Source organism: Lytechinus pictus, chromosome 2, assembly GCF_037042905.1.
Source record: "Lytechinus pictus isolate F3 Inbred chromosome 2, Lp3.0, whole genome shotgun sequence".
Taxonomy (NCBI): Eukaryota; Metazoa; Echinodermata; class Echinoidea; order Temnopleuroida; family Toxopneustidae; genus Lytechinus; species Lytechinus pictus.
The window spans coordinates 43,912,987-43,938,598 of record NC_087246.1 but is presented as its reverse complement, the minus strand read 5'-3'; the positions used below and the strand labels follow the sequence as shown (position 1 = coordinate 43,938,598).

Here is a 25,612-nt window from a genome sequence, read left to right as displayed (position 1 = left end):
AAATTAATTCATTTTAATCGGTAAAAGGAAAAATAATGACACATTTATGAATTTTGGCTAAAGACACTATATATTTGCATCGGATTTGTACACGAATTCACGTTTTTGAGCAATTTTGGGTCTGCATACACTTTCAGAATGTTGCGTAATTTCGGAACCGCACACCAGGGGGTCACAATTTTGGTCTCAAAAGTTGCGTGAGACTCGAAAAAGGAAAGTCTGTGAGTCTGAATCAGCCCCCCAGTCTTATTAGGGTTAAAAAAACATTCTATACTGATTTTTTTTAATATACATTTTATCAGAATTCCTGAATTAAAAAAATAAGTAGTTCAAGGGCTTTATTTAAAGATTTGAATTGAATTTGTATTTCATGCACTAAAATTGGTATAATTGATTCAAATAAAATAAAGCATATTGATTTACCGGTAATGAAATTAAGCTTTGAAACCCCATGCAGAGATGCCAACCGTTACGTTTTTGCCGTATTTGTTACGTTTTTCACCCAAAATACGGTGTTACTTTTTTTCTTTGTAAAATACGTTTTCTTAAAATTTCGATCGTGTACAATATGCATTGTGTTTAAGGTGAGTGTGCATTACGATAGGTAGTGCGGTAATGAATTATGCATAAAAAATCCCCAATGTGGTGGTGCTTTGTGCAGGGCATAAATTAAGGTATACCATAAAATTAATCGACGGCCAGGCCGTCGATGCCCCTATAACTGGCCGTGATGCCTTTACAAAAAGTGATCAATTCACGGCCAAAAAGGCCGTGCCCTTTTTTTCTACCTGGCCGACGTGCCCTTTTTCAAAACTGGTCATGCCCTTTCTCGGTGTAAGATCAAAGTTGACAAAGTTCTCCCATATTTCACAAGCAAAAATACAGAAGAGAGAGAGAAAAAAACAAAGTTAAAAACTAACTCAGATCAATTCAAACTGCAAGCCATTTTCCGTGATTTTCTGGGATCTACACACAGACACACACACACGCAAAGTTAGCATACAGTGTACATGTACCAGCTGTCGCACGTGGCTTGGCCTGCCTGCCTGTGTGGTGTGTGGCAGGCTTGCATGATGGGAGGAGATTTGCAAACTCTGAATCAAAGTAAACAATCTCACATGATTAACAGTTTTTCCAACAAAATAATCACAATATCGGCAGGACATTTCTTCCATTGTGCAAATTATTCTTGAAATGTCATCATAACTTGAAAAGTTTATGGATCTAGTTCATGAAACTTGGACATAAGAGCATCCATGTATCGCTGAATATCATGTGCGAGTTTCAGGTCACATGATCAAGATTAAAGGTCACTTAGGCCTAGGGTCAACAAACTTTGGCCATGTTGGGGGTATTTGAGGCATTGTCATCATAACTTTGAAATTTTATGGATCTAGTTCATGAAACGTGGACATAAGAGCAATCAAGTATCCTTGAACATCCTGTGCTATTTTCAGGTCACATGACCAAGGTCAAAGGTAATTTAGAGTCAAGAAACTTTGGCCATGTTGGGGGTATTTGAGGCATTGTCATCATAACTTTGAAATTTTATGGATCTAGTTCATGAAACTTGGACATGAGAGCAGGAATGTATCCCTCGGAATGTATCCCTGAATACCATGTGCGTGTTTCAGGAACATGGTCAAGATAAAAGGTCATTTAAAAGTCAATGAACTTTGGCAGTGTTGTGAGTACTGTATGTGTTGAATTGGCATCATAACTTAGAAAGTTTATGGATCTAGCTCATGAAACATCGACATAAGGGTAATCAAGTATGAATGATTGTTTTGCATATGCCTTAGGTCACATGATCATGGTCAAAGGTCATTTTGGGTCAATGGACATGATATTTTTTCATCATATGGTGTTTTCTTCTGTGAATTTATTCATTAGCTGTTTTCAATGGCAGCACTGCTGCTACTAGTGCTGTTGTCGGGAACAAAAATCCATGTCGACATGTCGCTTAAAAATTAATCCCGACATCGACAATGTCGACATGAAAAAGGGACTGTAATTTAGCCTAGGCTCCCTAACATAAAAAATCGTGGAACATAACACTCTCAATCAAATGTATTCACCTTGACACGAGTGATATCCCCACACTAGATCTAGATCTTTATAATACAGGCTCAGTTCGGGAAACATTTTCACTAAGCTAGAGTGAATTCACTTCCAAAATCACAGATTAATCCACATTTTTTTCTGGAGAATCAAGTTTTTGTACCACGATCCGGTCTCGAAAGCATTGCGCAATAACACTCGGAGCCAATTTGAGAATCACCAATTACAATAGTGATCATTTGTATTATACGCTGGTACACATGTGCTGCAAACGCAAGCTCCTCAAATTGACCAAAAAAAAAAAAGAAAATCGACCGATAATTTCAGTATCACTTCCGCGGCGATTCGTGCAACGATCTCCAAACGAAGGAAGGGAAGTTTTCTGTGACTTCGTGATATAAAGTAAGCACTCAATTGCGGCGGTCACAACTTTGACAAAAACACATGTTCGCTGCTGCTCACATTTATGTCAAAAGTAATGAATTGAGGAGCAACGTATTATCAAGCACGGTGAATAGCGATGGGTACATATTTCCGTGGATGGGTACGGGGAATGCTACTACACTACGCTCGCTATAGCGCTAGATATAGATCTAGAGCGATCGTCGGGATCGAGGGTGGCTCAATCGGGCAGGCCGGCCTCGCACTGACGTATTTCTGCTGCCGCGCAGCTCGCAGGTATTCTTTTTTCATTTAATGCGCTGCTAAGCTGAATAAACCTTTTAATCGCGCCAATTACTGTGGATAAATGCTTCCAACTTTTCAGCTAAGCTTTACACTCGTGACTTTAGGCTAGACCCCTTTTTATTTTATGTTTACATGTCGATGTTGGTGCGTGCATGTCGACATGTCGGAAACATTGAAAATCCTTTGTATGTCGACATCAATGTCGATATGAGGCCTATAGACAACAGCACTAGCTGCTACATTTGTACAGGGTACATTGTATATTGAATTGCATAATGCAGGCGAGACTGCCAGAGGCGTTCCACGTGTTTACCTTGAGTTTCGCCATTTTTTTTTTGTCAATGAAAAAGCAGAGAACTCATTTTTTTGTGTGTTTTCACTTGTTTTGATTTGCATACACAGGATATGGAAAAAAGACGTCAGCGGGAAACAGTTTTAGGGGGGTGTTGTCTATACCACCAAGTACAAATTCTAATGCACTTATTTTCAATTGAGATATGGTCCTGTTCACGGTTAGGGTCCACTTTTTGTCAACATAGGTGTCAAATTTTCAAACCCATTTAAACGTTATAATTTTTGTTTTTCTTGAAACTTTAGAATATAAATTTTTATGAAAAATTACTTCTGGACCTTGATTCCATCTGCTATACCTTGTATTATACCCAATCTCCTGAACTTACAGCAAAATTTTTCACAAAAGTGGTACCAATTCTAAGAATTTTTTCAATGAAGGAATGGACTTACGCAAATTCTCCTTTGAAAAAAGCACATCATTTTTTCTACACAAGATCCAAATATGAATGTTTTTCGTGGAGATTTACCAATTTTGCAATGCTTTTATGCCACATTTTCAGTAAAAAATGTGAATGTGAGTTGCAAAAGTTTTGTTTTTGTAACTAACAACAATGATAGTATTTCTCTATTACATTTATTTTTTTTGGCATGGGGCTTCTAAATCGAAAAAGTAATGAGTGGAGTGGATCCTATCTGTGAACAGGACCATACATAAAATCTCTTGTTCTATGTAACATTTTTGCATGGTTAATGAAACCATTGTTTCAATTTTTTTCTAAAAGCTCAGAGCTCATTCATATTTATTTATTTTTTTTGAGGGGGGGGGGGGGGGAGACACGCACCTGAAAAACGTAGGAGTCTGGGGTTTTCTCACTTGGGTGATGATGCCTTTTCGGATGTACTGGCAGCTGAGTGTAAGGGAGGCAATCAGAAAAATTACTTTGTGCCTAAAATCACAGGGAGAATTCTCTCAGTTATGGCCTCGATGCTGGTGATATTCCATTTCATATAATGTTTATATTTCATCTTTATTTTTAAACAGCTGGTAAAAATTTGATGATTTCTTCATTGTAATATATTTAATATACTGCTACATGTACTTTCCCTGCATGGGGTGTGTATGGGTGTGAGAGTGCCAAAATGTATTTTTCAACACTTCTAATTTTTAATTTCTCATTGTTTTTTAAAGATTTTTTTTTTTACATGTATGTTAAAAAGCGTGGGAGCTGCGTTTGCCAGCAAGTAGAAAAAATTGCGCCATGTGATTAGGACCACTTTTTTTTTAATTGTCAAATGTTGGCAGGCCTGATGTACAAGTAATTGGTTATTTTGTTGTGGATTTCAAGTGCAAGATTGTCCTTAAAATGTCAACTTCCTGACAGGACAGTCTGTCTATTTATGAAAGAGGAAACATTACACACATGACACATGTAGACTGTTGAAACCTGTGCAGTAGTGGAAAATCACAGATTTGAAATGTAGGTCATGACTTTGTCAACCAGACTGCTAAAAACACCAAGATTAATTACTTCTACATGTAGAGGAACAAAGTATTGTTCTCAAGTTGAGATTAGAACTGAAATATTGATAATAAATGGATAAATGGTTAATTAATGCTAGTACATGTATACCACTTGAATTATAAACTTTAATAGCAATTGTCACCTTTGTACCAAGAGAGCTTCACAAATCATATGATCAATGTACATGTACAATGTATGTGATCATAGCCTTGTTTTAGACAGTGACTTGTAAACCATCTTTGTTTGTTTTGCCTTCCTATTATTAGTGAGTAGCTCTGCCTAGGATGAGTTCACCCACTGTAATCGGACATGACACTCGTACCAATTTGATACAATGTAGAAATCAAGGAACTTAACTGTGCATGGTACAAGTACATGTAGGGGTTTTAGTCTGAGCTCAAAGTCCGTTGACAATGCATTAGCTGCGTGTAAATGCAGTGTGTGAGAGTTACATAACGCTGTGACCTATAGCCAGTAAGCCACACACAACTTACTCTCGCTCCATGAGATATCTGTACGAGTGGCACCAAAAAACTGTGAAATTCGGACGGACTCGCTTCATTGACTTACATGTACCTATCGGCATCGATTCGGCCTTTGTTTTTTTTGGAAAAAAATCAGAATGAATCCGATTGATTCCCCATACAATCAGCTGCACGGACATGTACACAGCATCTTGGTAGCTTAATTCTAATATCAGAGAGAGCCCAAATAAGATTTCTGGACCCAAATTTGAGAGGAATATTTTCAATATGGGCCTCAAACTGAACAAAATTTTTGTTTTTTTGGGTGCGCCTTTCGTGTTTTGAAGTCGATGAGTTGATTAATTGACAAAGGTGTTTTTGTTCTTGATGGGCATTTCGTGTGCTAGTCGACATTTTAAGACATAAACAACACATTTTCTAGTTTAAGAAATTAATATTAATTGGGTCAAATTATATATGAATGAAAATTTTAAATTTCTGAGATTGTTTTGTGAATTGAATTTGAATATAAAAGGAATGCTTGTTCATGGAAAATGGACTTGTAGACTCTTCGAGTGTTGATTTTTAACTGCAATGGCGTGAGTTTCAATTTTGACACATAGTTATCCTTTCAGAAAAAAGTTCATAGTGGATTTGCATCATATATGATGATTTAAAATGTTTTTATTCATGGATAACACCCATTTATCCGTCACGAATGATATGAAGAACTCCTCAATGCTACATAACTTGCAACAATGTGTAGTCCCTTATATTTTCTTGCTGTACAGTCAGTTGACAAGTCACTATATTTATTTTTAATGCTATTTACAATGTTAATGATTTCTTGCAAGTCTTGTAGACCTTATGGCGAGTCAAGATAAAGAAATATCAAAAGTTGTTAATCTTGAGCTTCCTATGTCATAAGATGACATATTTAAAAAAAAACTAACAATAATTATTTTGTTATTTTTGATTTACTTTTGTTGCACCTACATGTACCTCATAAAATCAGAGGATGGAGACCTTTAAAGTTTGTTGATTGCATATGTAGGGATACAAATAATTTGTTACACAATTTTTTACCAAATCCCATGTCGGATAGCAATGCCTGGCGTAGGCTATATGTAGCATTGTTGATTCATTCTCGGATGCGTCCGATTTGTAGTAGCAGTAGTAGTAGTAGTAGTAGTAGTAGTAGTAGTAGTAGTAGTAGTAGTAGTAGTAGTAGTAGTAGTAGTAGTAGTAGTAGTAGTAGTAGTAGTACTGTAGCAGCTTCTCCTTATTTTTATTTTTTACCTTGTCTGTGTGCCTTGAAGTTTTTTACATGTAGCTTTGAAGTACGTACACATATCTGTATATACTCTACATTTTGTAAAGGACAGAATACAAAATTCTCTCAAAATAAATTACACTTTACATGTTTGTAAATTGTAGCTGTCACAATTTGTATGTTTTATGCACATATTGGTACACATGCTTAACTATTTACAATTACATGTAGTTAACATGCATGAGTTCCAATGTACATGTACCGTAAGTAACGGACTATAAACCGCACCCGTGGATTAACCCCACCCCCAATTTTGCACTAAAAAAAAAAAAAATCATCTCTCTCTCTCTAAATCCTCACATTTACATGCATATTTGAGGTACCAAGAAGTGAAAACTAAGTTAAAGATTTCAAAGTATCAAAAGAGATTACCGGTTTAACAAATTCATACCAGAGGTCCATCTCCTGAAGGCACAGGTCAACTTCGAATATGAGTCGAATTTGAATAAGGTCAAAGGTCAATGAACTTTCCATGACTGGCACTGTGCTGTGTTGTACACACAATAACTTTCTATAGCTTCGAGGTGAGATCGCCAAATTCATAACAGACGTCCATCTCTTGAAGGTACAGGTCAAGTTCGAATATGAGTCGAATTTGAATAAGGTCAAAGGTCAATGAACTTTCCATGACTGGCACTGTGCTGTGTTGTACACACAATAACTTTCTATAGCTTCGAGGTGAGATCGCCAAATTCATAATAGAGGTCCATCTCTTGAAGGTGCAGGTCAAGTTCAAATGTGAGCCGAATTTGAATAAGGTCAAAGGTCAATGAACTTTCCATGACTGGCACTGTGCTGTGCTGTACACACAATAACTTTCTATATCTTCGAGGTAGGATTGCCAAATTTAAACAAGAGGTCCATCTCTTGAAGGTGCAGGTCAAGTTCGAATGTGAGTTGAATTTGATTAAGGTCAAAGGTCAATGAACTTTCCATGACTGGCACTGCTGTGTTGTACACACAATAATTTTCTATAGCTTCGAGGTGGGATTGCCAAAATCTTAACAGAGGTCCATTTAAGTCATATAGCATACATGTAGTTTTGAGATGCAGTCTCTTCATGACTGCAATATGCAGGCAAGACAACGCTTGGCGTTTGCCTTGTTATTTTCGTTCTTTCTCTCCTTCCATTATTTTTTTCTTTTTTTTCCTTCTTTCTTTCTTTCATTTTGTCCTTATTCTTTTCCCTTATACTTTCTTTCCCTTTCTTCATTCCTTCCCTCCTTCCTTCCTGTTTTCTTCTTTCTTTTTTTCTTTCTTTCCAAGAATGAAGGAAACATTTTCTTTCCTTCATTCTTTCTTTCCTCCTTTTTTATTACTTTCTTTTTGTCTTTCTCTTCTTTATTTTGACTTTCACACATTTATTCATCTTCCCTTTTCTTTTTTTTTCTTTCTATATTCAATTCAAAGAATGACAGAAACCTTTTTATCTATTTTTATTCTCTCTCTCATCCTTCTTTTATTAGAACTTTCTTTTCTTATATTTTTTTATTTTTTCCTTCATTTTCCACTTCATTTTTTCTTTCTTTTTTCTCAATTCATCTCTTTTCTTTCTCTCCTTCATTCTTTCGTTCATCCTCCCTTCCAATTCTGTATATTTTTTTCACAAGTCTAACACTGTGTAGCCTTCTTTCTTGATCTTTTTTTTTGTCGATTGTCCCGTATTTCATTTTGTGAAATCTGCTCACCCTGGCCAGGACTCGGCTTCAACTTCAAACCAAATAAACAATGAGTCGTCAGACTAAAATAGGCGACTTTTGTCGTCGTGATCGGCGACCAGGGGCCCATTTCATAAAGAGTTGCTATCATAGCAAGTTGCTATGATAGCAACTCTGGTAGAATAGCAGCTTTTACTTGCTATGCTAGCAACTTGCTATGCTACCAACTTTGCATTTCATAAAAGCACATTCACTGGAAAGTCAGATTGACTTTCCAGCGAATTATTTGAATAGTCATGTACGAGGCTGATTAGGGGGAAATCCCCTTTCTCTCCAGTTTTTTGTTTTCAATTCAAGTCACAAATTTAGGTAGAAAGCACTGGCGGATCCGGGGGGGGGGGGGGGGGGGGCACAGCCGGCCCGTGGCCCCCCCCCCACCTTTGAGAAGCAAAATTAGAAGAAGAAAAAATTGAAAGATAATATATATATTTTTTTTGGCTTGTTAATTTTTTCCGGGGCAAAATTATTTAGCAGCTGCAAACAGGGTCTGCAGCATAAGACTAGCTGTTGAAGCAGAGTGATGGCTTGCAATTCTCGAAGAGAGTAAGAAGAAAATATTTATTTTTCATACAAAAATCATAGCATTTTTTCTCCATTGTGTATGTTTTCAGAGAATTGAATAGCCCTATGCCAGGGAAAATTATTTTGAAAAAAGTGAAAATGTATCATTGCCGGTCGAAATTTCACCTTCAACAAATTTTCTACCGTAATCCCAGTCCCACACTTGACTATTTGTGTCGGTAATGCAAGGCAGGCGCAGGCCACTGCTGGTGCAGTGCTGTTAAAAATCACCCTGAAGCAAGTAAATTTGTAGGCTCTACTTATGCATGAAACATCGAAAATGACCTTAAAAGATGATTTTTGTTCATAATGGTAATTATTTTTAAGTTATCGGTTTCAACGTCGAATAACCATTCAGTAAATGGATTCAACAATGGCCACAACTTTTTTTTTTTTAGAAAGTCAGAAACAGAAAAAAGAAAGAAAACAATTTATCATTTTTTTATGGCCTAGGGCTTTTTTAATTTAGGCCTTAAATTAAACACTTCCACATAATACTATAGATCTACATTCCTCTATTTTTTCCCACAAGAAAAAAAATCCTCTCCATTTGTCTTTTTTTTTTAAAGTCTGCCTATAACCTCCCTTTTTTTTTTCCTTGGCCTGCCCTGGGATAAACTGAAAAATTCGCTGTTTCGGAGGAAATTTTTAACATTTTTTTTTGTAGGTAGGACCCCAAAAAAAAACACAGCATTTCTACTAGAAAGCATTTCCTTAATATATTCTTTAGTAGCATTATTATCACAGACATTGCTCTAAATATCCGTTCTCTTGTAAGAGCCCTTTGGGCATGCCTGAGCACAACGGACGCCATTCTTAACAATGAAAAACCATTTACAGTGTCAACTTGACGCTCCCCCATGACCAGCGTCGAATATTTAACCCTATTTGACGCTCCAGTAAAAAGTTGACGCTCCTACTGGAGCGTCAACTTTTTATGAAATGCGCTGCAGCGTCAAATATTAAATTTGACGCTGCAAGTGAAAATTTGACGCTGTTTTGGGACTTGACGCTGACGCTGTACCTTTATGAAACGGGCCCCTGAACAACTTAAACAAGAGTCAAGAAAAAGAAATGCCAAGGGCAGCGCCAGTAAATCAAGTTCAGCCATGACAGAAAAGAATAATTAAGAGCAAAAGAATTTTTGAAAAAAAATTGGGCAAGCAGTTTTTTCTATCAGGCAAGCAAATTTTTTATCACTTGCCCAACAGGGCAAGTGATGAATTTTTTTTGTAGAGGCCTGACATCATCTCTAAAAATTAATAAAGCATGTGGACCGGATGGTATATCTCCAAAAATTGTGAAACAATGTATTCATCATTTTGTTCATCCTTTGTGTGATGTGTTTAATAAATCATTTATTAGAGGAACCGTGCCAGACAGTATAAAACTTGCAAAGATAATACCAATATATAGAATAAATAATGTGGATAATATTGAAAATTATAGGCTTGTGGCTTTATTATCAGTATTCAGTAAAATTCTAGAAAAGCTGATGCACAAAAGATTGTATGATTTTCTAAATAGGTTCAAAATTCTTATTAATGACCAATTTGGTTTCCGTAAAGATTTTAGCACATCTCTCAGTATATAAATTTTACCGATTTTATCTTAGAAGAATAAATAGAGGTAATTTTTGTTGTGGAGTATTTATGGATTTATCCAAGGCTTTTGACACCATCGATCACCACATTCTTTTGATAAAAATGAATTATGGGGTTCGTGGTATTCCACTGCAGTGGTTTGCCAGTTATTTATCCAATCATAAACAGTACACTGTATGTGGTGATCAATGGTGTCGAATCCAATCACATGAATATTGATATCAGTATTCCACAAGGTTCAGTTTTGGGGCCGCTTTTGTTTATTTTATATGTAAATGATATTCTTTTCTCATCAAAAATATTTAAGTTCTCCTTGTTTGCAGACACTGCTGTTTTATGTTCTCACTCTAATTTACCTAAATTGATTTCTACAGCTAATTCTGAATTATGTAACTTAAATGACTGGTTCAAATGTAACTACAACTTAATCTTGAAAAAAAAAGTATATCATCTTCCATTCCAAAAAGAAAAAAATTGTAAGTAATATTGATGGCATTGCTATTGATAGGAAAGATTGTAATGACTTTTTAGGTCTCACTATCCAAGCAAACTTGCAATGGATAAAACACATTGATCATGTTTGTAATAAAGTTCTAAAATGTATTGGAGTTCTGTACAGACTTAAGGATTTTTTGCCCCTCGGCGGTTTACTTAATATTTATTATTCTATATTATTTCCCCATCTTAACTATTGTAACATTATTTTGGGTAACACCTTTAAATCAAATTTATCTAAATTACTTATTTTACAAAAGAAAGCTGTTCGTTTGTTAACAAATTCTCATTATATGAGTCCAAGTGCGCCTCTTTTTGTTAAACACAAAGTGTTACCTTTATTTGAGTTAATTCGTTTAAATACATAGATTTTTGTCTCACCTGCATAGCAGAGTGAGACTATAGGCGCCGCTTTTCCGACGGCGACGGCGGCGGCGGCGGCGGCGGCGGCGGCGACGGCGGCGTCAACACCAAATCTTAACCTGAGGTTAAGTTTTTGAAATGACAGCATAACTTAGAAAGTATATGGACCTAGTTCATGAAACTTGGCCATAAGGTTAATCAAGTATTACTGAACATCCTGCCTGAGTTTCATGTCACATGACCAAGGTCAAAGGTCATTTAGGGTCAATGAACTTAGACCATGTTGGGGGAATCAACATCAAAATCTTAACCTAAGGTTAAGTTTTTGAAATGTCATCATAACTTAGAAAATATATGGACCTAGTTCATGAAACTTATACATAAGGTTAATCAAGTATCACTGAACATCCTGCATGAGTTTCACATCACATGACCAAGGTCAAAGGTCATTTAGGGTCAATGAACTTTGGCCGAATTGGGGGTATCTGTTGAATTACCATCATAACTTTGAAAGTTTATGGATCTGATTCATGAAACTTGGACATAATAGTAATCAAGTATTACTGAACATCCTGTGCAAGTTTCAGGTCACATGATCAAGGTCAAAGGTCATTTAGGGTCAATGAACTTTGGCCAAATTGGGGTATTTGTTGAATTACAGCCATAAATTTGAAAGTGTGTTGGTCTAGTTCATAAAACTTGGACATAATAGTAATCAAGTATCACTGAACATCCTGTGCGAGTTTCAGGTCACATGATCAAGTTCAAAGGTCATGTAAGGTCAAAGAACTTTGGCCACGTTGGGGGTATTTGTTGAATTGCCATCATATCTCTATAAGTGTATTGGTCTAGTTCATAAAACGTGGAAATAAGAGTAACCAAGTATCACTGAACATCTTGTGCGAGTTATAGTAGTTTTCAAAATCAGCACTGCTGCTATATTGAATCGCGTGATGCAGGTGAGACGGCCAGAGGCATTCCACTTGTTATGTTTAAATTTCACAAAGGCACCCTTCCAGAAAATTTCTCACGAATGTTTCAAACAAACTCTCAAATTCATAATTACTCTACCAGACATCAAAACAACTTACGTATTCCTTTTTCTAAAATTAATTTTATTCGTAATTTGATCAGATATATTGGGGCGAAAGAATGGAATTCTCTCACTTATGACATTAAAAACAGCACAACACTCTCACGATTTAAGTCACTATCAAAGTCATTTTTGTTCAATTATTTAAACAACTCCAATCCCCCTGTAATTGTGTTTTATCATTTTTTTATCTCGTCTTATATTCTATTATATTCTATTCTATCTTCTGTGTTTTTGCAGTGTGTGATGATGTGTGGGTGTGTTTATTTATAACCTTTTTTTCTTACCGGTTATGATATTTGTGTATTTGTAGGGCCCCGGCTATAAGCAGTTTTGCTTCTTAGGGGTCCTGACCATTAAGTCATTTGTAACCTGTTATATTTTGTATTAGTTTGTTTGTATCATGTTATTTTTGTAAATATTTTGATGTCTTTTTAATGGTCAATGAATTGAATTGAATTGGAAATAAGACAAACATAAGAGCAACCATGTATCCCTGAATATCATGTGCGAGTTTCAGGTCACATGACCAAGGTCAAAGGTCACTAAGGGTCAACGAACTTTGGCCATATTGGGGGTATTTGAGGAATTGTCATCACAACTTTGAAATTTTATGGATCTAGTTCATGAAACTTGGACATAAGAGCAATAAACAATAAAGTATCCTTGAACATCTTGTGCTAATTTCAGGTCACATGACCAAGGTCAAATGTCATTTACGGTCAACAAACTTTGGTAATGTTGGGGGTATTTGTGGAATTGTCATCATAACTTTAAAAGTCTATGGATGTAGTTCATGAAACTTGTACATAAGAGTAGCAGTGTATCCCTGAATACCCTGTGTGTGTTTCAGGAACATGGCCAAGGTCAAAGGTCATTTAAAGGTCAATGAACTCTGGCCGTGTTTGGAGTATGTGTTGAATTGGCATCATAACTTAGGAAGTTTATGGTACTTGCAATGCTCATGAAGCATCAACATAAGGGTAATCAAGTATGAATGATAGTTTTGCACAATCCTTAGGTCACATGATCACGATCAAAGGTCATTTTGGGTCAATGGACATAATATTTTATTATCTTATTAATGTTTTCTTCTGTGAATAATTATTCATTAGCTGTTTTTCAAAGGAAGCACTGTTGCTATATTGAATTACGTAATTATGTAATTACGAGACTGCCAGAGGCGTTGCAAAAGATATATAACATATGTCAGAACCTGATTTTGTTGTTGTATTGTGTATTGAAAACTTCTAATTGTATGAGTCAAAATTTACCTAATTTTTTTTTGTGTTTGTGGAAAAGAGATGAATATTACACTATCCATCAGAAAAAGAGTGATATAGTTATTTACATTGTACAAGTATTTTTATTAATTAAACAATGTGTATGTAATTTCTTGTTTACTTTATATCTCCTTGCACAGATTGGTCAAACCAACAGCAGAGTTACAGTTTAAGGTTCTGAATCACTTCAATATCAAAAGTGATGTCACTTTAGGAACAGCTTCAGTTAAACTTTTACCCCTTCTAGCGAAGCATAACGGCAATGGTATGAACTTTGCATTGTTTTATTATTTTATTGTTTCAAAATTTAATTTGAGTGTATTTGAGATAAGAGGGGGACAAGAAAACCCAATGTGACAAATGTTCAATATATTTGACATGGAATATGTTATTTTATTTAGTGCTGTAACATCAAGGTTATTTTCAATTCCTTTTAAAGGGAATGGTTTTCAGATAAACGAAAACATCACACCTTTGCCAAAGTTGCCGCCTATAGTGTGGGAGCATGTGAGGACACATAAAAGTCATATGGTTTGGTCTTTGGATCGTTCTACTTGTAATAAAAATGGGGGTAAAGTTTATTATCTTTCAATATTTCCCTATATTTGCCAGTTGATGAACATATTAAGTTACCCAAATAAAGACAAAATTATCAAAAATGTCGCTGGAAATAAAAATTTTCTTGGGAGCAGCCGTCTTGTTCCCTGACATCTATTCATTCTTGATGTCAAACTTTACTTTAAAAAATTACACGATTTTCTTTTTTTTTATAATATAAATATTTTCTTTACAACTATTTTTTGTTGTAATTTTGGACGGATTAAGCAATAAAAGTGAAATCCTAATTTTTCTGTGAAAGAGGCCATATGACTCTTTCACTATTATTTACAGATGTAAGATTTCATTTCATTGTATTTTGTCCTGTCAAAAATGACCCCCCAAAATTTAAAGGCACTAACTTACATGTACTAATGTTAGTAGAAATAGGAGAGTCCAACATTTACAACAGGAGTTTTTTTTTGAGAAACAGGTGGGTCCATGATTTATGCAGATACATATATACAGTATATCTTTGCTTTTTTCACTTTTCCCATTATAGATATAAACACCTACAGTACATGTAAAGCTGTTGAAAGTAGTTGCACCACAGTTCTAGAGCACGCACATTTCCAGTGCAAATGTAGTGTTGTAGGCTGGGGATGTCCAAGAATGTTATGTCTCTCAAAATCCACTAGTTTCGCAGCTGCTATTTCAGTGTCTGAAGCATTCTGAGAGGCATCTCTAAACCTGATATTTTCATGGCTTCCATTTTTGTCTCACCTGCATAGCAGAGTGAGACTATAGGCGCCACTATTCTGACAGCGGTGGCGTCAACATCAAATCTTAACTGAAGGTTAAGTTTTTTAAATGACAGCATAACTTAGAAAGTATATGGACCTAGTTCATGAAACTTGGACATAAGGTTAATCAAGTATTATTGAACATCCTGTCTGAGTTTCAGGTCACATGACCAAGGTCAAAGGTCATTTAGGGTCAATGAACTTAGACCATGTTGGGGGTATTTGTTGAATTACCATCATAACTTTGAAAGTTTATGGATCTGATTCATATAACTTGGACATAGGAGTAATCAAGTATTACTAAACATCCTTTATGCTAGTCTTATGTTTCATCAACTGCCCTTGAATATAGTATTCAAATTTAAAGTGCAACAGCGCCATCTCCTGCTAAACTATAGCCATGCCCTTCCAATTGTGTCAACCCTATTCCTTCCCCTCTGTTTTTTCGCAACTGTAAGTATCTTTTCAACCAAACTTGGATGGTAGATGGATTGGGGGACCTGCATGTTATGCTGCAGTCGGAGGTCACATAGTAAGGTCAAAGGTCATTTTCAGGTCAACGTTAAAGTTTACATGCAAAACTCTCTTATGACAACTAACTCCGCAACCGTAAGTCACTTTTCAACCAAACTTGGAAGGTAGATGGACTTGAAGAACCTGCATATAAGGCTGAAGTCAGAGGTCACATGGTAAGGTCAAAGGTCATTTTCAGGTCAACGTTAAAGTTTACATGCAAGATTCTCTTATGACACCTAACTCCGCAACCGTAAGTCACTTTTCAACCAAACTTGGATGGTAGATGGACTTGGGGGACCTGCATGTCACGCTGCAGTTGGAGGTCACATGGTAAGGTCAAAGGTCATTTTCAGGTCAACGTTAAAGTTTACATACAAGACTCTCTTATGACACCTAACTCTGCTACCGTAAGTCTCTTTTCAACCAAACTTGGGTGGTAGATGGACTTGGGTTACCTGCATGCTATGCTGCAGTCGGAGGTCAAATGGTATGGTCAAAGGTAATTTTCAATTTAACGTTAAAGTTTACATGCAAGACTCTCTTATGACACCTAACCCCGCAACCGCAAGTCACTTTTCACCAAAACTTGGATTGTCGATGTAGTTATGAGACCTGCATGTCATGCTGCAGTCGGAGGTCACATGGTAAGGTCAAAGGTCATTTTCAGGTCAACGTTGAAGTTTCCGTGCAAGACTCTTATGACACATAACTCTGCAACCGTAAATCACTTTTCAACCAAATTTGGATGGTAGATGTACTTAGGGGACCTGCATGCTATTGTGTTGGGAGGTCACATGGGATGGTCAAGGTCAACATTAAAGTTTACGTGCAAGACTCTTATGACAAGTGTTATTCCATCCCAGTCATTTCACTATGAAGTTTCGATACAATTCTGTTGCGTGCCCTCGCAAATCACAACATTTCTGGTTATTTTCATAAGTGGGCGAGACACAAATCGCTCTTGCCTTGTGTTCTTCTCGACAAACAGACAAACAACATAGGAGAGGAAGAGTTCCGACTCATCTCCAAGCGACCCCATCTTCACCGCCATGGACAAGTCTTCCTCAGGTGAGGTTTTTCCAAAGTGGCGGTGAGTATGAAGGCAAACGTGAGAGTCAATTGCGACGGGCTAGAGAGAGAGGGTGAAACCGTGTTGCCTATAATGAAAGACGTTCTCATGCCCTCAAGGATGACCAAGGACCCTGGGTCAGGAGGGGAACCCTGAATCCGTTGTGTTTTCCCCATGTCTGCCCGACCCAGTGGTCATCGGGTCACAGGGCCAGGGCGTGGTCTCTCTCCCCGGCATTTAAATCGGCTAGGCTCGATACCCCGTAAGACCCGTTTTCACAGGCTCGGGCAAAGGGCAGTCAGACCCTAGCCGCAATAGACGAGTGGACTCGACTCTGTCAGCTCCTTGAGCTGGTTTGACCCCGTCGAACCCCAGTGTGGTGAGATGGACATTACCTGGTCAAGCGAGGTGCCTCGCCCGACCCTGTCTCTTGTACCTTCTGTTTTAAGAAGAATTAGAGTAAGAACATAAGCCCCGACAGCCAGGGCAGTCTTACCTTTGCTTGTGGTGAGATGGCTAAGGTTTCCCGCATTGGGGCCTATTTTACTGAGCTGTAATATGTGCCACCTCGAAGTTTAAAGGACCTAAGAAATTGACTCTACTGTTCGCGACAAGTGGTCCTGGGAGTGGACACAGAGAACTGTTGATGATACTTTGACTGCAGAATACATAAGAAAACTCGCCTTACCTGGCAAGGCTTACTTTTCTTGGTGTGATTCTGAAATAACTTATCAGAAAGGAGGTTGCAGTGTTATATGACAAAACATGCTCAAAAAGAAGCACAAGGAAAACAAGAAACTTAGACAGACTAATTACAGTTTTAACTGGTAAGTTACATGTAAGTATTACCATTTTGAATTAATAAACATTCAGGACATAAGTGGAAGTTTTTAGGATGTATATCACATTAACCAAAATAGGTAAATTATCACAAATTGACTAGACCCTAGATACAACATATTCTGTTGGAACTTATTGCATCAATTGGCTCATAGAGATAGAGGTCTAAAGTCACTAAAGTGTTATTTCTAATGTTGGAAATTTCTTATCAATAGTGCGCAGTTACTTATGAAGCCATGTTGAGGACATGGATATAAAAAAATTGCTGGCGCTATCTCATATGTACATGATATTAAGTCGTACGTACGATATAATTTTTTCAAATCCATGTCCCTAATGGGGCTTCGTAGAACTTACTACTATTATAGACCTCCTAGCACTGCCATAAAATATGAACTTAATTAGTCTGATATATCGTTTATCATTCTTAAACTTATTCATATAGTATATTGATGTATTTATACCCATTGTTGCCAAAATAACTTCATGAAAATAAAGGAAATAAATGTTCCATTTTGCTTCATTTCTTTTATTGGAAACAATCATATATTTTAAAACTGAAAAACAAAACTCTGGGGGAATATTCAGGGGAAAAATAGATGAGCATTGCACACATGCATTGCATTATCATTTCAATTATAATAATAATAATATTTGTAGGGCGCTTTATACTGGTGTTTCAAAGCGCACAGGTTGGCAGATTATAATAATATACAATCAATCTATTAAAAAAGAAAAAAGAAAAAGAAAACAAGTTTTGAGAAAAGGTGAGTTTTAAGTGACGGTTTGAAAATTTCCATGGAGGGAGCATTTTGGATATGAGTTGGGAGTTTATTCCAGAGGGTGGGAGCAATTACAAAAAATGCACCATATCGGGTCTTAGTGCGAGGGCCATGAATTAAATTATTGGAATATGATAAACGTAGGGATCTGGCAGAAGAGGAAGAACGAAGGGAAATAAGGTCTTGGAGATATTTGGGTGACATATTATGGGTAATTTTGTATACAATGAGTAGAATTTTGAACGTTATGCGAGGGTGAACCGGAAGCCAATGAAGTGATCGGAGAATAGGGGTGATGTGTTCGTGTTTCTTGCTCAAGGTTACCATTCTTGCTGCAGTGTTGAGGATTCGCTGGAGGGGAGAGATGGAAGAAATTGGGAGGCCGGCAAGGAGGGAGTTGCAGTAGTCTAGATGGGATGAGACGAAGGCATGAATGAGTTTTTCAGGAGAGGCATGATTGAGTAGTCGCCTGACCTTACCAATCCTAAATAAACCCCATGATGCTGATTTGCAGGTGTTCCTGATATGTGGCTGGAGGGTAAGGTGCTTGTCTAAAGTGACAACAAGGTCTTTAACGGAGTCAGACATCTTAAGTACGCCCTCTCCCGTATTGAAGTCTGGCAGAGGCTCTGTAGCTCTAAATTGCGATGAAAGATGTACCAGTTCTGATTTGGCTTCGTTGAGACAGAGTCTGTTCTTCGCTGACCAGACCTTGATGTCCTTGAGGCAGTCACTCAGTAGATTAACAGCATATGTCTTCTGGTCGGATGCCATGGATATGTAGATTTGCGTGTCATCTGCATACATGGCATAACTCACACCCCGATGGCTAGTGATAATTTTTGCGAGAGGACCAGTGTACAGAAGAAATAGGAGAGGGCCCACAACAGAACCTTGGGGGACTCCACAGCCCAAAGTGAAAGGTGCTGAGCAATTTCCTTTGAAAATCACCCGCTGAGTACGATCTTGCAGGTATGACTCAATATCCAATTTAGAGCCGTTCCGGTAATGGAGTAGTCATGTGCAAGACGCCGGAGCAACACTGAGTGATCTAACGTGTCAAACGCCGCAGAATAGTCCAGTAGAAGGAGTGCAGCTTTGTTACCCTTGTCGACGGTAAGCAGTAGATCGTTGAGTACTTTCAAGAGAGTTGTTTCTGTTGAATGAAAGTTGCGATATGCTGACTGCTTCTCAGGAAGCAAATGATGACTGTCCACATAGCACATGAGCTGGGATGCAACGATTCTCTCCAAAACCTTGCTAACAAATGGCAGATTGGCAATAGGGCGATAATTGCCAAAGTCATTCGGATCAAGGTTGGGCTTTTCCAGCAGAGGAACAACTAGTGATGATTTGAATGATTCAGGGACAACACCTGTTGTGAGTGATGAATTGATAATGTTTATGAGAAGCGGTAGAAGTTCATCAATACAGTCTTTGAGCAACCAGGTTGGAAGAGGATCAAGACTGCAGAACTTCGGTGGTAATGACTTGATGAGATGGCAAAGTTGAACTTCAGTCACTGGAGTAAACTCACTCAGTTTGCAATTCAAAGAGCACACATGATGTTGTTGATCACTAGGAACGTCAGGTGCAAAAGAGGACACAATATCACTGATCCTCTTGCTAAAGAATTCACTGAATTTGTTGGCGAGATCAGAAGCAGATGAGTGTTCAGGATAAATGGAGGACTGAGAGGGGGTGGAGAGTTTCTGTACAATACTGAATAGCTGTTTGGAGTCGGCGTTAGCAATTTCAGACCTAAAGTATTTTGATTTGGCATCAGTGATGAGATTGTAGTAGTAATTATTATTAATAATATATTATTACTAAAAATTATATGATCATTTTTCAGCTGCTTGTACACCATCTACATCGAAAACAACTTCAACATATGGCTTGCTTCCCTTTTTTCAACCAAAATCTGAGCCAGTATTTCCACCACTACATGCCAAAAATGCCTCTATGTCACAGAATAGCCAATCAAGAGGCAATGTTGTTGGCATTCCTAGCAGAAAAATCTCTGCCATTTACCTTGGCACCTGAACTAATTGACTTCGGGAAGAATCTCGCACATGATCCCAACGCTCTCAACCAGTTGCCTATGGACCGTAACACAGCATCGTACAAGATGCAATATGGATTGGCAAAAACTTTTCAAGAAGAACTTATCAAGGATCTTCAGGATAATATGTTCTCAATGAATATAGATGAAGCAATATCTCAAAACAACAAAAAAGTATTAACTGTTTTGGTTAGTTATTCCCCATCTTGAATAAAGTTGTGGTTCGTCATTTCACTACACTGAGTTTGCTTGTAGTCAATAGTGAAACACTGGAGAGGGAGATCAACTCTCTGATGCAACTACACAACATTCCTTGGACAAATGTGATGTCAGTACCACTAGACTCTAGTAATGTCATGAGGGGGACAAAGAGTGGATTAGAAAATCGCTTAAGGGCAAACCATGCTCCCCACCTGCTTGATATAGATGGGGATTGCTGTCACCTTATTCACAATGCATCTAAGCATTTCTCAAAAGCATTTGATCATTATCTGGAGGGACTGTTCACATCAATAAACAATGACTTTAAATGGTATCCAGACCTCCGCAAGTACCTCGATGAGCTGTGTGACATCCTTGGTGTGAAGTCTACAGTACCAGAAAGATATGTGTCTACACGCTGGCTCAGTGTATATGATGTAGCTGTGGACACACTGAGAATGTTTGAGGCCTATACAGTCTTGTACATTGCTTTTATGCCAATGTCAGATCGTCAGCACTATTTCCACTTGGTGAAAGGTGTCAACACGTCCAAGGAGATTGGAAAGAAGGCTACAGAAACTATCAAAGCCATTCACCACAGCCTGAGAGCAAAGAGGATGACTGAAGAGGAAGGAGAGAATCACACAAAAGTTGTTTATGAAGCGGAGTTATACAAAATTACTTCTTCACTTCTACTCCAGTGTTCTTCCTCTCCTGAAGAAGTTTGTTGTGTTCTTTCAGAACAGGTAGACCCAGATACATAAACTACATGATGAAGTTACCAATCTGGCTAGGGATTTTTATACCTGCTTTGTAAAGCCATAAGCAGTCAAAGACAGAGTCAGCACTGTGGACATAGATTCTTCAGTGCTTCCTGCAGAGAACAGGTTTGTTAGACATGAAGCAACAAATATCATGAAAAAAGACAAGGAGGTGAAGAAAGCCTTTCTTGCTAAAGTTAAAGGGATGGTCCGGGCTGAAAATATTTATATCTTAATACATAGAGTAGAATTCACTGAGCAAAATGCCAAAAATTTCATCAAAATCGGATAACAAATAATAAAGTTATTGAAGTTTAAAGTTCAGCAATATTTTGTGAAAACAGTCGTCATGAATATTCATTAGGTGGGCTGATGATGTCACATCTCCACTTTCCGTTTTCTTATGTTATTACATAAAATCATATTTTTTTCATTATTTCATACTTGTGTGAATAATATGTCTCCTTATAATGAAATAAGTTGCAGCAATAAATATATCATGCACTAAATCAGTTGTCAATCCAATTTTTCTAGTTTTTGGAGGAAAATTTTTGAATAAACCTAATTTCATAAAATAAAATACAAAAGAACAAGTGGGGAAGTGACATCATCAGCCCACCCAATGAATATTCATGACAACTGTTTTCACAAAATATTGCTAAACTTTAAAATTCAATAACTTTGTTATTTGTTATCTGATTTTGATGAAATTTTCGGCATTTTGCTCAGTGAATTCTACTCTATTTATTAAGCTATAAATACTTCCAGCCCGGACCATCCCTTTAAGTCATGCATCGCTGCAGGCAAGTGTTTGCAATCGAAACTCCCATTGCAGAACAGACTGCTGAGTCATCTGTCTGCAATAGACCTGATAGTAAAAGGTCATTCGAAAGCTCTCAAAGTCAGAGTCAGCACTGTGGACATAGATTCTTCACTGCTCCCTGCAGAGGACAGGTTTGCTAGACAAGAAGCAACAGAGATTATGAAGGAAGACAAGGAGGTGAAGAAAGCCTTTCTTGCTAAAGTTAAGTCATGCATCGCTGCAGGCAAGTGTTTGCAATCGAAACTCCCATTGAAGAACAGACTGCTGAGTCATCTGTCTGCAATAGACCTGATAGTAAAAGGTCATTTGAAAGCTCTCAAATGTATGAAGGCTCATCCGGAACTAGTGACGAATGTCTTAGCAGGGAATGAGGTTGATCAATATCTCTTGGAAGTTCAGAAATACAATGTCAATGAGAAGTTCGCAGAAGCAGCAGTGGACACAAAACTAGACAGCTGGTGGGACGAAGTAGCAGCAATTAATTACCTTTTGTTGTGGAAGATGATCAGGGCATTAATGAGTTGTTTCTACGGGCCTCAAGTGGAAGGGTCTTTAGTATGATGGGGGCCACCATTTCCTCCAAAACAGCTTCAATAGATATCGAGACATTTGATGCTGTACAATCTGTACAGTACGCATTGAAGGCCAGTGGGAAAAAAAGCAACATCCCACTTCAGTAGGAAAGACATGAAGCATGATCCAGTTGACAAAAGGCTCGTCAAGAAGATCAGAAGCGCTCATCGTTCCTATGTTGCAGTGTTGCAAGCAAGGAGGGAAAAGATAGCTGTGAAGAAAGCCAATCTGTAAATGGAACATAAGACTGTTGTGACAAAGAATAAAGCTAAGGAGCAGAATATGTCTCTGAAGGCAAGAAAGAGGCATAGAATTGCTATGATGAGCAGGTTAAGGCCAAAGTAGAGGTATCAGGTAATAGTTTTCATTGTATAGTGTACTTGTTGTGTACATGTACAATACATGTGGTTAAAACAAATAAAAGTTTGTGTATTATAACTAACAAATTGAAATTGAAGAGGTTTTAACTTAAGCCCAAATTTCCCCTCCAGGTACATGTATGCAGAAAATTGCACAATTGCAAAATCCAAAAAGTCCAACACCCTCCCTCGCTTAAGTATGTCTATTTTTTTTTATTCAAGAGTGAATATCACCCCTGAACCAGACTCAGCCTTGCCCCGTGGGCTCGTAGAGCCACGTGGTCCGGGTAAGCCTCTCTGCATGCCGCTCCTTTCTGTGCCCACAAACATAGGCGCATCCCTCTCAGCAGGAGGCAGGTCCTTGCCGATTATCAAGGGTCACCATTCGGCCTTTGCCGCTTTCTGCTTGTTTCCTGATTGCTCGTTTATTTTGAACTCCAATCTTTTCCAGATTGTTTGAGATTGTTTTTGCCCCAAGCATCCTCCAAGTAGGAAGCTTGCGCCTTTTTGGAGTCTCCCTGAGGTCCTTGATGCTTTAGCCTTTTCTCCGTTTGAGCCTGTGTCAAGCTCGTCCCTTTACAATTGTTCCTATCAAGACAGTCTTCTTTATCACAATCACTACTGGTCTGAGACGAAGCTTGTTTATTACGCCCGGACATATGGGAGACGCGTAGAATCCGCCTGGTTCTGACGCCTTTTTTTTTTAAAGAAAAGATTCACACGATTTCTTATGGCTCTGTTTTGGTCCTGGCGCTTAAGTGGTATCTTGACAAGACAAAGAATTTTCGCAAATTGGAACAACTCTGTCTTGTGCGAACCTTTTTCTGCTTCTTCCCGCTTTTCTTCGCATTGGATCGTCGGGGCGATCCAAGCAGCGGGCAGAGGCATGTTGCTGTTTGATGGGAGGCCTGAGGCTCTCGATACCAGAAGTATCGGCGCACTCCTTTTTCAAGTTCTCCTTGATGACCTTTGAGGACCACTCCTGGCGTTTTGCCAATTCCTTACGTCTTTCTATGTGAAGGATTTTTCCTCTGCTGAGGAGAGTGTGCGTCCTTTGCCTTGAAGGCAGCGGTCTTCACATCTGCATCTCCCTTGAACTTAGTTACTTCCTTGTTTGTGATATGCCTCCCATGGTTTTATCTGTCCTGGTCTAGCATGAAGTAGATGGATACATCACGATTATTGAAGTAAATCATGAAAATGCTTGCCTGATTTTCTTATTTACGAGATAATCTGATGTATTCATCTACTATCCCTGCTCCATCCCCTCGCCTTGTGTGGCAACATGTCACTACTGCGAGAGCTCATAAAGACGAATATATAGGGGTGATACAATTGGAAGTGCATGAATATAGTTCAGCGGGAGATGGCGCTGTTGTGATTTAATTTGTGTACTATATTTAAGGGCAGTTGATGAAACATAAAGTAGATAGATACATCAGATTATCTCGTAAATAAGAAAATCAGGAAAGTATTTTCATGTTTGTACTTTTTGATTATTAGGGATTTTTATTTACAGTTTACACAGTATCATTTTCAATCTCAAGAAAATTAAAATACTGTATGAGCTGTTATTTCGTTTGGGTATATTTTGTGAATTTTGCAAATTGCCTAATGGCCATAACAAAACATGAAAATTTTAACACATTAAGAAACTAATGCCTATGTCCCCAACAGCAAAAAATAAGGTTGAAAAAAATACAGTTAGTAATTCAAAGTTAGCTACAATTTCACTTTATTTCTCATACAAAATCAGAGCCTAAAATTGTTTCCTAGCATATTATTATCAATAGTAATTTACTCACTGTGATATTTAAATGTATTTTCCATGAAATAATTTTATTCTATTGTCATCTGATTGACTCTATGTGCAAGTACATATGCAGCTACATGTATATTCATGAGTAACATGACCACAGGTTTCTTAAGGTGTAAGATTTTGTTCACAAAATTATACAATTTTTCACAAAAGTAAATCAAACAAAACACAACCTAATTATATAAGCCCAAGACCCAATTCTCATTACCATCCTAAAACTTGTATAATGGAAACTAGTTTAACGTGTTAATGACATTGCTTGAAGTACTTAATCTTTTAAACAATCTTCCAAACCGGTTCGGAAAACCACCTCGCGATTTAGTTTTCAAGATCGCTTTGCCTCATTCAACTGGTTTTAGCATAAGTGAGGACATGAACCGTTCTTTCAGGAAAGATCTTCACACCCTTTAAGCGCGCTACTCCACACTCTGTGTGTAGAATGTCTATGCTGCGGTTTCAAATTTCGCGTGAAACATGTCACCCCACTGAGAGCATACCTGTAGCAACAAGACTGCTTTACGTGTAGTGCTTTTGAAAACCACATTTGGGTGATCAAATGGGAAAGCTAGCAAAGCGATCTTCCAAACTAGTTTCCTTAACTGATTTCCAGGGTGCCGTTTCATAAAGCTGTTCGTAAGTTAAGAGCAACTTTAAGAACGACTGGTGATCCTTTATTTTGGTAAATGGTATAATAAATTGGTGATGGTTTAGCGCGTAAGAGAGGATCACCAGTCATTCTTAAAGTTGCTCCTAACTTACAAACAGCTTTATGAAACGGCCCCCTAAACTAAGTTTTAGAAAGTGTACTGAGAACGGGGTCTAATGGTGCTATGACACTTGCACGATTTTGGAGCCCGAATAGTTTACGACTTGCTCATGCATCGAATCATGCCATAACTACTACACTGCGCTATACTTACCTATACCATCTCATCAAATTGCTATTCGTTACCCTGACTCGAATAGCCACCGGTAAAAAACTCCC

The 25,612-nt window shown here is 37.7% G+C and overlaps 1 protein-coding gene across 1 annotated transcript in view; it reads left to right on the top strand.

The window, feature by feature from the left end:
• Positions 1-17,971, top strand: part of LOC135153124 (E3 ubiquitin-protein ligase Su(dx)-like) — a 51,962-nt gene extending 33,991 nt beyond the window's left edge. The window contains exon 4 of the mRNA XM_064094861.1: positions 13,620-17,971. Coding sequence (XP_063950931.1) covers positions 13,620-13,836 — 217 coding nt within the window. The 3' untranslated portion in view covers positions 13,837-17,971. The remainder of the gene's footprint in view (positions 1-13,619) is intronic.
• The last annotated feature ends 7,641 nt before the right edge of the window (positions 17,972-25,612 follow it).